At 42.1% G+C, this 15,831-nt stretch overlaps 1 protein-coding gene across 2 annotated transcripts in view; it reads left to right on the top strand.

Moving 5' to 3' along the window:
• Positions 1–15,831, top strand: part of LOC141196270 (spartin-like) — a 47,329-nt gene that overhangs the window by 23,133 nt on the left and 8,365 nt on the right. The window contains exons 2-8 of one of the 2 annotated variants that reach the window (XM_073662554.1): positions 1,234–2,048; positions 5,778–5,975; positions 6,892–7,030; positions 9,382–9,576; positions 10,568–10,726; positions 10,812–10,902; positions 11,973–12,018. In XM_073662554.1, coding sequence (XP_073518655.1) covers positions 1,236–2,048; positions 5,778–5,975; positions 6,892–7,030; positions 9,382–9,576; positions 10,568–10,726; positions 10,812–10,902; positions 11,973–12,018 — 1,641 coding nt within the window. In that variant the 5' untranslated portion in view covers positions 1,234–1,235. The remainder of the gene's footprint in view (positions 1–1,233; positions 2,049–5,777; positions 5,976–6,891; positions 7,031–9,381; positions 9,577–10,567; positions 10,727–10,811; positions 10,903–11,972; positions 12,019–15,831) is intronic. The other variant, XM_073662553.1, reaches the window with a different exon arrangement.

Below are 15,831 nucleotides of genomic sequence, written 5' to 3'. Positions count from 1 at the left end.
GCGGGCCCTCATGTGATGCCTCTGTGGACATCTGTAAAGCAAAATACTTAAATAATGCCGAAACGTTGCACCATTTGGCTTTAGTAGGCTTTGTTTCCATGCACTTTACTGGCTGCAGAATGAGTTGACTAAGAATTGCTCAATGAGTTTGTTTTAATGAACAGTTTGTAACTCATTACCTTGCAGTTCAACGCACACATGACATAGCGGGGTCCTTTAATTAGAAGAGGTGGTGCTGCAGGTAGTAGGAAGCTCACAGAACTCTGGTCTGGCTGCCACAGACTATTGACATGGCCATTGCATCTGGGTCCTGAGAAGTCTCAGGAAAAGACACATGTCACAAACATCCCTGCACTGACTGATTCCCAGTTAAAGAAGCCCTCCTCCTCCTCCTCCCATCAAAATTTGTATCGTCTTAATATATTGCAATCATCATATTATATATCACTGTGCACTTACAATTGCTCATTTTTCCTTTCTACCCAGCTAATTCATCTGCTTTCCATTAGGTCTATGACATCATGTGATTAAAAACAGAGGAGCTGAATCCTTCTAAACTCTATGTAGAAACAGGAGGTCAATTTTCCCTGCATGAGTCATCACTGCAAAAGTCCCTGGCAGGGGGAGGAGCGCAGGTGTGTCAGGAGTTAAACTCATGCAGAGGAAAAGAGACTTTTTCTGTTTTTACATAGAGCAGAAAAAAGAAGAATTTACTGGGTAGAAAGGCAAAATGAGCAATTGTAAGTGCAGATTGTTATATAATATGATTGCAATAAATTAAGAGGATTAAATATTTGATGGGAGGAGGAGGAGCGCTTCTTTTAATGCAAAGAGGCGGCGAGAGGAAAGTGGTGCAAAATTAAAACCAATGCATTAGGAGGAGTTCTCAGACACGTATGGAGGCAGTCCCTTACCCCTAATGCAAAAAAACTAAATTTACCAGCACCTCCTAGCAAAAGTTAAAAAGAGAAAAATAAAACAATTGCAAAAAATTGTTTTTGGACCCAAAAAATATGCATTTAAGTAAAAAATAAAAATTGCCCCAAATATGTCCATATCCTGTATCAGCAAAAATATGAATGATGACTTCAACTCTGCTCCATCTATATAATAAATATGAAGCCCATGGGTTGATCATTGCTTACTTAATCAGTCGTACAGATAGCGATGCCATGTCTATGTGCCGGAGTTATATTTTCTTCTGATATGCTTCACTTTTGTTTTGTTTTTCAGTAATGGAAAAGCAGCCCCTAGCGGACATGCAGGACAACGCTTTAATACGAAGTATCGAGGAAGAATACAGGAAAGCATTTGTCTACATTAACAAAGGTTTGAGCACAGATGAGACCGGATACAAGGAAGAAGCTCGCAACTATTACAAACAAGGCCAGGAGCACCTGATAAGAGGACTAAGTGTCTCGTTACAAGGACCTGAGTGCACCGGACCAGCTTGGGATGCCGCCAGACAAATGCAAGGGAAGATGCGAGAGACCCTGGAGAATGTCAACACCAGACTGAATATCTTACAGCAGAGCATGTCAGGACCTCCTGCAAACCCTCCCGCTGTGGGTGCATCTGCCCCAGTGCCAACAGTATATCCATCACTGCCACCAAAAGAGAAGGAAAAACCTGAAAGGCCAACACTGCCAACGTTACCGCCATTCCCTTCAGAGCCAGTGAATGGAGTCTCGTGTATAGCACAGAACAGTGGAGCAGCAATGAATCCCCACGTAGCGGGGGTTGCCGCACCCCCAGCATACACCCCCCAGGCCACAGATGGACATTACACTGTTTCTTATGGGACTGAGTCTGGGGAACATTCGATACTCGGGGATGAGTTTTATGCTATGCCCACACAGCCACCACCAGTGCAGAGTCTGGGAGTAGACGCAGAAGAACTGATCCTTATACCCAGGGGAATCCAGATTTTCTATGTGACACCTGATGGACTAGTGAGCGCCCCCTCCTATCCAGGGTATCTCCGTATCATTAAGTTTATGGACAGCAGTAGTGAAATGGACCCAAACCGCCCACCTGCTTTCCTCCAGGTAAGCTGTGCATTCGGCACAATGTGCAAGAAGACAAAGAGTTGTAGTACCTCCAAAACTTTCCAGTACTAGGGCCACCATTTTTATATTATCTGCCAACATTATATATTAATACATTTTGAGCTACTTCTGATAAAACTATTTGTGCCCATCAAACTGCTGCAAGGCGCCCTTTTGTTTGGATCCTAGACTAACAAACTTGCTTCTCCAGGGTCTTGCCCTATATATGTAAAGGGCAGGTAGGATCCAAGTCTAATTAAAAATGACCTAAGATGAAATGGAAGGAGTGCTCAGCCAAATATGGAGGTAGTGACTTACCCCCAAACGCAAAAACACTAAATTGACCAGCACCTCCTAGCAAAATGAAATAAACGTACAGGTGTGATTCCTATGCTACAGCATACAAACCAATACAAGCACACACGGAGCATCCCAAGATATATGTGAAAAGTGAATATAAAAATTTACAACTGCATTACAGCTATATACAAGTCCACTCTAAAATGTAAAGTGCTGCGGAATATGTTGGCGCTATGGAAATAAAAATAATTGTTATTTTTTATTATATAAACTACACTTCTAAATCTAAGGTAGAGCACAATGTTATCAAATTGTGTGAGCCTATGTCCCTGCGAAAGGTCAGATGTGAGTGCAGCGCCGGCTTTCTGCTTCTATCTATCCGCTGTAGCTTCTGTGAAAAAAGACATGGTTGGGGTATGGTGATAGAAGCAGTGAGTAGCAGCAGTGCCACCCCCTGATGGCAATTTGTTTGAGGGTGGTGCTAGAAGCTGTGGTGCAGCGCTTGTGTCACTCACTGTTTCTATCTCCACCCTCTGACAACATCGTTTTCCCCCGAAGCTACGGCAACAATAGAAACAGAGTGCCAGCGCTGCACTCGCATCTCCCACAGTGTCCATCAACCAGGATGTCTTGAGAGGGGGCGGCGATGCAAGAAATTTAGTGAGTAACTGCAGCGCTGCCCCCCACCCCTACGATTTCCTGTTCCTGGAGGGACGATGGACGCTGTGGGGAGTGACTGCAGTCCCAGCCTCCTGTGACGCCACGCTTGAGACTCCTCAAATGTAGAAAAAAAAAAAAACTTTAGGGATTAGGTGTTTTTTTTTTTTTTGTTTGTTTTTTAATTTAGTTTGCTTGTATAGCGCTATCCTATTCTGCAAAGTGCTTTACAGACATTATCATAGCTGGGACTCGCAATCAGAATTCCCCATCACTATATCTTTATAGATAGGGAAAAATGTAGAGTATTGTGTATTATTAAAGGAAATTACAAAAGGGGTTAGGGTGTAAGGATAGATATTTATAAAATACATTTTAGGTGCCGGATCAAACCTTTTAAGATAGAAGCCTAAACTATTAGATTTACTTCTTTGGGGCCTAAACTAGAGGAATCGGAAAAACTTTAATTGGGTTACCTCTTCTCTGTGATGGCCATAGTGGCTGTTATGGCCACCTCTGTAGTCTGCTTGCCCGTATCTGACTGCATAGTGATGTCCGTGAGATTAAACCATGATGGATCTAGGGGAGGGATGTGGTTTAGAGAAGCCGAATAATAACAGCTATATCGAATGATGGGATCTGTAAACAGGTCTTGTAAATTCAGACGAAGTTACCTGAAGAATATTTAGACATCATTATGCTATATAAATATATAAAGACGGCATCCTGCACCTTTTATAGCAGCACAACATCCTCTTCATTAAAAATGCATGGGTAAGATTGTGTTTCTGCCACGATGAGACTGGCACTCGGCCTATTTTCTATTTGTTTTCTTAGTCTCCGTCACATTTTGGCTTCCAAAATCCTAAGTTATCATTTGCGACTTCCTGAAATGCTGCAAATATTTTGTACAATGTGTACTTCTGTACCATATTGGGGCATAACATCTGTCTAACTTTTAGTTTCCTTAGTTTCCTGTAGTTGAGGACTAATGTGCAACATTTTGAAAACGTTTTGCTCTGAATAGTTGCAAAAAAGGTAAAAGATCTATTATGTGTATGTATATGTATATGTATAAATTGTGATCAAAATCAAATTATATATATATATATATATATATATATATATATATATATATATATATATTTGATTTTGATCACAATTTATCAACCCATATACACCATTTTTTAAGAATTTGGTGCAAATTATAGCAACAAATGCCACAATACAAAAAGGAAAATGCAAATGATGATTTGGGACCCTTGTGTGTAGTAGAGCTGTTTCTTTTGCAGTTTTACTTTTATAATGTTTTTTTAATTGTGTTGAATACGTTACGGTAATTCTAAGGCAGCTGTACAGTGCATACTAACTATCCCAGTAGTATGTAAACTAAAGGGGCCGCACTCTAGATCTAAGTACGCACAAAGAATTATTTTTAGTAAATCTGTGTGTGTGTTAAAAATACTCATCTTCCGCCACCTTCTTTAGGATCCAGCGTTGTTCGACTTCTCTTCTGAGTGATATTTGCACACATAGAGCAGTGACATCAAAGACATACCATCAATTCCAGAGAACAGGTGCATACTAAGAGTAGCAACCTCCATATATAAACAACAAAGTTGCACTCTGTAACACTATAGTATGCAAATATGAAATTGGAATTGCATTACTAGTCTAGAAAATAGAAAAAACGAAGATACTTCGCGCATAAATTGGCCAATTCATGTATACCCAGCAGCCATGACAAGGGGATCGTCTCTGCTGGGAACCTATCTAATGTGATTCCTCTCCTGTGCTGATGGCCTACATTTATATAGATTATATATCAGCCCAGGAGAGAAATCACATTAGATAGGTTCCCAGTAAAAAGGATCGCCTTGTCGTTGGCTGTTGGTCATGCGTGAATTGGCCAATTTATGCTCTAAGTATTTTGTTGTTTTTTTTCTATTTTCTAGAGCAGAAATGCAATTCCAATTTAGTATATTTCATGTTTGCATTCTATAGCGCTACAGAGTGCTACTTTGTTAGCTATATATGGAGAGGACTACTCTTAGTATGCACCTGTACACACCTGGTCTCTGGAAGTGACTGTCAGTCTTTGATATTTATATACATAGGCTCTCTAAGCACTCCACCCATCAGTCTATGGCGGTTTTAATCGCAGACTGATCCTACCTACCCATATAATTGTAGGTTATCAGAACAGAAGAGGAATCTTATTTGGTTAGGTTCCCAGCAAAGAGGATCGCCTTGTCGTTGGCTGCTGGGCACAGATGAATTGGCAAATTTATACTGCTCTATATGTGTGAGCTGGAAGTCTTTTAAAATGAAAGCCTATGGCAAAACGTTCTGATGCTCCATTGGCTTTTCTTGTAAAAGTCACTTCCAGTTCTTCTTCCACTTTTCACTGGAGAAGGCGGCGGTAGTTGAGTGTATTAATCCACACTACACAGATTTATTAAAAAAAAATCTTTATGGGAGGGCTTTATTAATATAAGGCTTCCAAGCAGGTTGAGCATTAACCTTATCTGGTTAGTGTTTTTCCACTAACACAACGACAGATGTTTTTGTATCGTTAGTTCACATGGCCGATTTTCCACACATCATACACTATTCTGGTCCATTTTTACAGATCAAAATAGTGCATGCAATAGAAAACTGCTCCTGCAGCCGTCCGCGATATAGTCAGGCATGTGGAGCCAATCACACCTGCAATTTGCCAAAATTAAGAACTATGTACAATAACACCTACACTCCTGTTTTGTTTGGCAGGTGTGTGACTGGCTGTACCCACTCATGTCTAACCAGTCTCCAGTCCTACGCTCGAATAATGGGGTGTACATGTTCCCAGACCTGATGTCGCAGCTCCCCGGCTCTTACGTGGGGGTAGTACTCTCTTCTGAACTCCCAGCAGCGGATCTGGAGCTCTTTGAAGACTTAATGAAACAGATGTCCGACCTGAGAATTCAAGTAAGTGAAAAGCCAGAAAAGTCACGCAGGTTTGCCTGGAAGGGTTGTAGGATAAACATGGCGTGGGCAGAATGGAGTTTTACTCGCTGGTTTTATTATATCGATTTCATATAGTGACCGTAGTATTTTTTTTGTGGTGTTTTGGCTAAAATTGGAGTAGATACCAAGCTGCCCTAACTTGTGGTTGCCTGGTCTGATGATAGATCTACTTTAAGCTGTGATCCTAATGTCGGTGGGATTAGCTAAAGGGACACTGACAATTACTCATGTTTCTTTTAGATCTTTCTTAGTTTTAGATTCTTCTCTGAAGTGTTGTAGTACTGCCAGTCGTCTCAGTAAATGGATCCGTACATTTTGGAACGTGTCGATTCCCTTTGTCCTTAATTATTCAATGCGCCTTCAATTGGGACAATGTTGTCTTTGTACCAAAAAAATGTTTCCAAACCTCACATTGTGTAATCTGGAGAGCCTCCAATCTGGTAGAAGAATATAAGTTTACGTCCCTTGTTTCACAGCTGTGCTAAGACAAAAAATGACCATTTCCGAACTCAGACCCCAAATACATTAGAGGGGGCACTCCTTGTCCCTGAAACTTAAACCCCCTCCCCCCATATAATACTACCAAGCCATGCCTGTATATTTATACTGAGGATTGGGGTAGACCACCAGCTGTTTTTTGGCCGGTAGTTATGGTACGTCTGGTGGAGATACTTCTAAATGCATTGCTAATGGCTCCTCTGTAGAGTCAGTTATGCTGTCCATAGTTTCCCGGCCCCCAAGGGGTCCACCTGGGGACGACGGCTACAACATTATCTATAAAATATTGGAAAAAGAAAACCTAAATATTCTACAGACAGGACAATTGTATTGGCTCATGGTGAGATTGACTGAATTGTGTATTATTTCTCCTGTGAAGCCCAGTGAAGCATCAGGTGAAGTCATAGACCTGACTCAGACCATACACGTGATTTCTATGCCCGAGCCTGAGCCGACACCAAAAGAGAAGGAAGAACAGGCTCCATGGAGTGAGAAGGTCGCCCAGGGAATTCTCCAAGGTAAAGAGAACGCAGCGATGACTATTACTGATATACGACTCTTCATAAGAGAAGGAAAAAAACATCTGAGAAGGTGAAAGAAATTTAATAACATTATGGAATTAATTAAATTCCTTTAAGACCTAGAAATAGGATGTATCCTGGGGGGAAAAAAAGGGGAAATATGGAACGCTAACTAAGCGTAGTATTAAAAGTGTAACCTCAAAATAGGGTGAGTGTGATTCACCTTCCCTCATAGTTGTGCAAGCAGGCACAACTAGGGAAAACGGATCTCTAGTGAGAATCGATAGTGGTATGCTGCCAGCGTGGCTGCCATGGACCATTCCTAAGAAAGATACCAACATAGCGGGAAGAACAGAGGAGGATGACCAAGCTGAGGGGCGCTTCCACGCGGAATTAACGAGGATCCAGAGAGGTGCACATATGGAATCCTCCTGCAGTCATTGTCAGAGTTTTTTTAAAATGAAAGTTTCTATCCATCCACCTCTCTGGATCCTCGTTAATTCGGCGTGGAGGCGCCCCTCAGCTTGGTCATCCTCGTCTCTGTTTTAGGATATAGAAAGAAATAAGTGTTCAGCAATCTGGCTAATGTCCTGAATTTCATACCTATGTTGTAGCCCCTTGTTACAGCATGCACATGGCCTCCCTGCCTGTAGGCAATGGAGTAAACTCTACATAAATGGGACAGGTCTGTCATCTACATGACAGATACAAGAGGGCCATTACCGTGCTTTTCTACATGCAGTTACAAATTGGGAATTGAAACGTCTCCTCTTGTTAAACGGGTTGAATTGATGTGACGTCACCACTGCAGCCTGTACATGGTCACTGGAGCAGCGGTGCAGACAGAGCACTGGAGTGGGGGAGGGGGAGCATCGGCTGATTTTATTTATTGCAGATCCAGGACTTGGATCATTAAGCAAGGCAAAGACGCCTACCAGTGATGGTGGTGACAGATCTTGCTATAAATCTTCAGATAAGAAGCGAGGAGAGAATCAAAATGAAGCATATAAAACTTTTAATATAGTTAAAAATGATAAACTGTGCCTACATGTAGTCTGACAAGACTACACATAATCACCAGTGTCATAGATAAAATGTAGGGACCTATACAATGGTCACAATAAGACGTGCTTGTGTAAATATAAAATGCTTTAGTTTCACTCGATTATTGCAATGAAGATGGATCGTTCAGAACGGAGCCGGAGCGTGGGATGTGGAAAAACTGCTCTGTCCCCTGTTTCTGCCCCGTGCAGTAGCCCCTGCCCTAACAAGGACCGTACCCAAGTGTGGACCTGTCGCCTATATTTGAGACCCCTATATCCCAGCTGGGACTTATTAGTAACAAAAGTTTGAAAGGGTAAAACCCCTTTGAAGATGAAATTTGGCACATTGATGTTTGCAATCTTATCATTGTGGCTGTTGTATTGCAGTCAGTATATACTGTCATGGGGTCAGGCACATGGGACTTCTGAACCACCGCATGAGGACTACTGGTCTAGATGGTAATGACGTTTTTGATGAAGATTTACAGGGGTTTCCAGGCTGAACATAAATATCAGAATTGTCCTTTACTGGCAGCTCAAATGGTCGCCTTGTCCCGACTAGCAATCTTTCCCACTCCTCTCAATGCTTTATTGAGAAGTGAGTCTGAATGTGACCAAAACTAAGCAAATCACACACTCGGGTCACGTGACGACAGCTCGAGCTGACAATAGCGGAGGATCCTGACAGTGTGCATATTCAACAGTGCCAGGATTCGGCAATCTGCAGTCACGTATGGTGATTTTAAAAATGTATGTTCAGCCCTAAAACCCCCTTTTTGGCTCTCATGAGGAGAAATAACCATACAATGTAATGCATTAGATGTTATCAAATGGGGATAGACGTCTCCAGTTATGGTCAGCAAACGGCCTCCCAATCAGAGATCCAAATGAAATAAAGCATCAATGCTCATCTTCTTTAATTTACTGCCACACCATCAATATACAGGAAATAAAGTGCAAGTATAAGGTTTCGACCGCTTATGACATCTGGGGTTTGGACTGAACATTTAGGATTGAAGACACCCCAGTTTTCAAGTGCATTGGGAGTTGGTACTGACGTGTATAATAAAAAAGGCATACTCTATTACACTTTGACCTCCATTTTTGCTGCTCTACATTGCAAAAATCTCATCAGTATCGGCCATGTGTCTAAAACATGAATTCAGGATTTAGAAGCCGCAAGTGTAGAAATGCAAAATTAAAAAGTTTGCAATGTATATGACCACAAATTTCTGTACTGCTGGTATGCAGACTTAGCAGCACAACTTTGTCTTTTTAATGTTTTATTTTTGTTTCGTTATCTAGGAGCTTCTTGGCTGAGTTGGGGTCTGGTTAAAGGAGCAGAATTGACTGAAAAAGCCATTCACAAAGGTGCTACCAAATTAAGAGAGCACATACAGCCTGAGGATAAACCTATGGAAGTCAATCCCACAGTGGCCAAAGGGCTCAACGTAGCCAAGCAAGCCACCGGCGGAGCAGTTAAAGTCAGTCAGTTTCTAGGTAAAGATATTAAGTATGCTAATGACTTTCCTTTTAAAAGGTATTTTGAAGTGAATAGGGGTAAAGCCTTGTCAATTGTGTAACTAGATGCTAGTGTGCTGCAATGCAAAATCTCCAACAGGCCTTCAAGGGGCATCTCAAAGAATGTGATAAAAATGGCCGCCATCACATATATCAAGCTGCAACCTATCTTAGTTACTTGTCAGGATGGCTTTTGGGGTGAAAAAATACCGCTCGAGTCATGTGTCCCAAGTGTCATAGAATTAACATCGTGAACAAACATACCTGATCTGCTCACTAAGCCACAGAACAGGGCTGTAACAGGAGAGAAAAAAAAACTTCTCTTCTGCTGAGCACAATGGGGTCTATGTATTTTTTTGTCCACTTTCAGTCTGGTTGTGTGCCCAGTCAGTTTCTGTGCCCTGTTGTAAAGCTTTCAGACTGACTCAGCAGAACGGGTTTACAAATGAGAACAGAGCAGGACAAAGTCAGAAAAAAAAAACCATTGTGATCAGTCAAGGAGAAGTTTTTCCTTTTTCTCATATTACAGCCCTGCTCTGCAGCTGAGTGGGCGGATCAGATGTGTTTGCTTATAATACTACTCCTGATGGTTGACATGTCTCAAGTGGTGTTTCTTCAGGCTGTAACCCATCCTGACATGACCAGGACGGGTTGAAGCTTTAAATATGTGCTAGCGGACATTTTTATCACATTCTCAGGGAACCTCTTTACTAGTATTGATCTCTCAAATGGGCTAAACACACAAACAAATGGGCCCCCGCCTTCACTAGGCTCCAGAGACAAGGTGCAACTGCAATCCCTGCACCCACTATAGTTAGGCCCCTGACCTTTCATAGTTAATGGATCCTAGCCGTTATCTTTTGATAGATGAATGGTTATTTGGTAACAAGTCATGTCTGCTTTACTGGCAAGTTTACCCTTGATTTATTTTTGCCTAATATCCATGACTGATATAGTTTCTTTGTCCTAGTGGATGGGGTCTGTGCTGTTGCAAGTTGTGTTGGGAGAGAGCTGGGGCCACACGTGAAGAAACATGGCAGCAAACTTCTCCCTGAATCACTGAAGAAAGACAAGGATGGTAAATCTCCATTGGATGGTGCTATGGTGGTAGCAGCAAGTGGAGTACAAGGTATGTTCGTGGCTATAAAGAGATTATTTGTGATTTTGTAGATCCACCTCTCACAGATAAATTTTTCTTGTGTTTTTATTTAAAGGATTTGCAACTGTTTGGCAGGGTCTAGAGTACGCCGCGAAGAACGTCACCAAGAGTGTGGCCTCCGAGACTGTGCATACCGTCAAATACAAGTAGGTCTGACTTATTTGTTTTGCCATTAGTAACTGAAGATTAGGGTCTACTTGTTCAATCTATGCGAAAAGAAAAGAAAGGGAGCATGTGTAGACTCACAGGGCTATTTAAATAATTTAAAAAGTGCCAGTGCACTCACCTGTGATGGTTGTGTACGTCTACACAACCAAGATTAAGCGTGTGATTAATGAGGCTCCGGGTCACCTCTATTTGTAGTACCGTGCTGTCGGTGTTTGCCTCGCAACTCCGTGCTCCTCAAGTGGTCACACGATCCTGCCGGACCAGATACCACGTCACCGCAGGTCCTCAGTAGTTTAACCCGGTGGCTGTATAACCGCAGGTCCTCACACATCCAAATAGACCAGGCTGCTCCTGCCGCTTTGGCTCCGTATGGAGATATTTCACAAGTAAACAATGGTGCAGCGGTCTCAGGGAGCGCCAAAGGAATACTGGACAATTTAATAGATGGCAACCGACTTTTATTCTTCCTCCAATACCACTGCCACAACACGTTTCAACGGTCTAAGCCGTCTTCATCAGGTGGGGGTTTAGACCGTTGAAACGTGTTGTGGCAGTGGTATTGGAGGAAGAATAAAAGTCGGTTGCCATCTATTAAATTGTCCAGTATTCCTTTGGCGCTCCCTGAGACCGCTGCACCATTGTTTACTTACTTGTTCAATCTAGACACACAGAACTTTTTTTTTTCTGTCAATTGAACTGTGAGGGTTTTTTTGGGGGGAAAGGTGCAGCAACCCAAAAAAATAAAGTTTTTGCTCTATGATGCAATAGTACATAATTGAGCGGGAAGAAGTTAATACTTTAGTCATATGAGTTGAAAAATATTTGCAATGACTCCTATTAACTAATGGTTAGAACTTTTTAAATTAAATTTTGACAACTGCTATTACCCAAACGTCACAATATTTTATTCTGCCGACAGATCCACTTTAATGGTTGCAAATCTGAATTTAGCCAAATAGTTCCAAGATATTTTATGAGCGATTACCAAAAATGAATCTAATATGCATCATTATCTTTAATTATAACAAGACTAATATTTCCATTTTAGATATAGGGCCCTCAGTGTGGATGAACCTCCAGCTACGAAACCATAAGTGATTACTATTTATTTGTTTGTTCTTTAATCATTTTCCTCTTCAATAATCAACGATTTTGACTTTTCGTTTTAAATATTAAATCCTTAAATTATTATTTTGGGGAATTATAATGTTTTATACAGTGTATTAATATTCCTATAATTATAGGGTTATCGCCATTTGGCAATACCACAAGGTGCCCACGAACTTCAGATAGCTTCATAGGTCGCTGCTGGGATCCGCTTCTGTCTCAAGAATTGGACCCCGTTGCACGTTTCAGCCATGGAGAGGTGGCTGCCGATGTGTCTCTTCTCATTACTATGAGAGTTCTAAAAATGTTCCAATTTCCCGCAAAAATTACTATATCTATGCATACGCTGTCACTTCTCCATTCCTGACATGCGATCTGTGCATGCGCCAACGCCTCTCCATTCCTGACATGTGCAGGGGGGTTCTGTTGTGAATATAGATTTGGGTTCCAGCGGTGGGACCTGCATTTATTGTACCTTTTATGAAATATCCTGTCAATATGCATACATGATCCCCATGCAGATATCATTTACATTTCCTAATTCTGCTAAAATGTATTTAGAATAACTTGATCCACTTGTACAGTGATCCTTCACCATTATCATTGGTTATACATTTTCATTAACTGCAAAAAGGAAAACAAAAAAATTATTTAATCTTGCAACCATTGATAACAAGTTTCTGATGGATCAGTTGAGTTCAACATGATGTATCAATTTAATTTGATAGGGAGTCATTAAAGGGGTAGTCCGGGGAGATAAAAAAAATATTGTAATGTCCATGCCCTCAAACTATAAAGATGAGATGCTCGTGCACTTCAATTATTTTTTATAACCCTTGTAACTCTGTGTGACAGCAACTGCTCCTCACTGCTCCCCCCCCCCCCCCCCCCGCCTGGGACATTATGTCATACACCAGTGTGCTTCTTGGCCACACCCCCTGTTCTCTACAGAGAATCTACTATTATCAGGAGACTGGCTATAGTGACAGCATGGAGCTGCACACTGATGTAATGTCCCAGACGGAATGGTGAGCAGTGAAGAGCAGCTCCTGTCATACCAGCCCCCTGATAATGTCTCCCTGTCTTGCGTCCAAGGTGCGGGGGCATGGTCTGCTCCCTGGTAGCAGCCCTGCAGTGAAGGAGACATTATCAGGGGGAAGGCAGGCCACGCACCCCTCACCTTGGACTGCAGACAGGGAGACCTTAAAAGGGGGCTGGCGTGACCGGAGCTGTTCCTCACTGCTCACTCCTCCAGTCTGGGACCATAGTAACAGCATGGAGCTGCACACTGCTGTAAGGTCCCAGACTGGAGGAGTGGGCAGTGAGGAACAGCTCCTGTCACGCCAGCCCCCTTTTAAGGTCTCCCTGTCTGCAGTCCAAGGTGAGGGGTGCGTGGCCTGCCTTCCCCCTGATAATGTCTCCTTCACTGCAGGGCTGCTACCAGGGAGCAGGCCATGCCCCCGCACCTTGGACGCAAGACAGGGAGACATTATCAGGGGGCTGGTATGACAGGAGCTGCTCTTCACTGCTCACCATTCCGTCTGGGACATTACATCAGTGTGCAGCTCCATGCTGTTACTATCAGCCAGTCTCCTGACAATGGCGTTTCCTCCGCAGAGAACAGGGGGCTTGGACAGGCCCTCTCTTCTCAGACTGGCTGTTAGTTACAGTGCAGAGCTGCACACTGCTGTGTGAGGTAAGGTCCAAGACTGGAGGGGGGGGGTTAACAGTGCGGAGCAGCTGCTGTCACATGGAAATACAAGGGTTATAAAGATAATAGAACTGCACTGGGCATCTCATCTTTATAGTTATGAGGGCAGGGTCAGTACTTTTTTTTTTTTTTTTTTTATCTCTCCGCGAAGTACCCCTTTAACAACTTGAAAAGGTGCTGTGTTCACATTTCCAGCTGTCATCTGCTTGTAATGGATCCATTACACACTTTGGTTTCTGTTTTGCATCCCTTTTTTCTAAAGTTGTCTCTGAATACCTCTATTGTTTCGGACATGTGCAGATGACAATCTGTTATCTGTTTCCCATAGATTTTAATGTAAAAAAGGATCCAGTTACAATCGTTTTTTTGGTTGCACATAGTCCTGCAGATTCCATTTTTTGATCCAGCTAAAAATCTGATTGCAGTCATACCGAAGATATTGACATTTCTATCCCCCATTCAAGTGAATTAATCATTTTATTTCTGTTTTTGTTATCCCAAGATGGATCTAAAATCTGAAAACTTCTGAGCATGTGAAAATAGCCTTAGAAAACCCATTTACATATATGCAATTACAGTAAATTAATTTCCCCTTTGGTGGCTCTTCAGGGAAATTGAACAATTCACACATCGTAGTGCTGTTCTAATTATTATTTTTTTAATATCAAACAGCATTTGTGCCCATAGCGTAAAATGGACATATTCACACATCTGTTATAATCATGAGTGTGATCCATATGACTCAGAGCCGGTCCTATTCTCCTCCGATTTGCGAATCAGACTAGTCTTTCGAGTCTATGGGGATTTGTGAGAAATGTGCAAATTGGAAGCCTTCTGTTTTGCATCTGAGTCTTACAGTATCTGAGGGAAACAGATCTGTTTTTTAGTGGAAATACACAAATGGATGTAATTAGAAAATGCAGTCAGAAGCGCTGCATTAAAATATTAAGGAATATGTAGACAATAATCCAAATCTAGTGAACGGGGGATCAGACTTTAGCTCAAAAGCCCCAAACATACAGTGGCTTGCGAAAGTATTCGATTGGCATTTCTTGTTTTGCTACCTCACAACCTGGGATTTCACGGGTTGTGGGGTTTTTTTGGTTTTTTTGAGGGTTTGCATCAGTTCATGTAATGAACATGCCTACAACTGTGAACATTTGGGTTTCCTTTTAATTATAAAGCAAACAACAAATAGGACAAAATACCGGTAACTGAAAACTTCAGTGTGCATAATTATTCAGCCCCCTAAAGTCAGTACTCTGTAGAGCCTCCTTCTGCGGCAATTAGAGCCGCAAGTCACTTTGGATAAGTCTCTATGAGCTTTCCACATCTTGCCACTGGGATTTTTGCCAATTCAAGTTAGATGGTTTCCTCTGGTGAACAACAATGTTCAATTCTGACCACAGATTCTCAATTGGATTAAGGTCTGGGCTTTGACTAGGCCACTCCAAAACACTTAAGTTTCCCCTTAAACTACTCGAGTGTTGCTTCAGCAGTATGCTTTGGGTCATTGTCTTGTTAGAAGGTGAACCTCCATCAGTCTCAGATCATGACAGACTGGAACAGGTTTTGCTCAAGAATATACCTGTATTTCAAACCACTGAGTCGGACCATTTTCCCTGTCCCTGCTGTGGAAAAACATCCCCACAGCTTGATGCTATCATCAGCATGTTTCACTGTGGGGGATGGTGTTCTTGAGATGATGAGATGTGTTTTGCTTTGGTGCCAGACATAGTGTTTAACTTGGTGGCCAAAAAAAACGGAATTAGTCTTACCGGTAATGATGTTTCCAGTAGTCCACATGACAGCACCATAGGAGGAGTAATCCCATATCCTCTGTAGGGACAGGAAGCACAAGAGGTTAAAAGCCCTCCCACCCCCAACCTGCTCAGTGATTTTCCAAGAACCACATTGGCTGGGTAAAACAAAATTTAATTTTAGACTGCTTAGACATATTTTAGAGTCACATACAGTAGCAATATAGGGAGGGAAATAAGGGTGCTGTCATGTGGACTCCTGAAAACATCATTACCGGTAAGACTAATTCCTATTTTCCAGTACGTCCCCATGACCGCACCATAGGAGT

The sequence above is a fragment of the Phyllobates terribilis genome, unplaced genomic scaffold, assembly GCF_046119375.1.
Source record: "Phyllobates terribilis strain yellow unplaced genomic scaffold, ASM4611937v1 Scaffold_2__4_contigs__length_985480577, whole genome shotgun sequence".
NCBI lineage: Eukaryota > Metazoa > Chordata > Amphibia > Anura > Dendrobatidae > Phyllobates > Phyllobates terribilis.
Note: the sequence above shows the minus strand (reverse complement) of the source record. Positions and strands in the feature narration are given on the sequence as shown.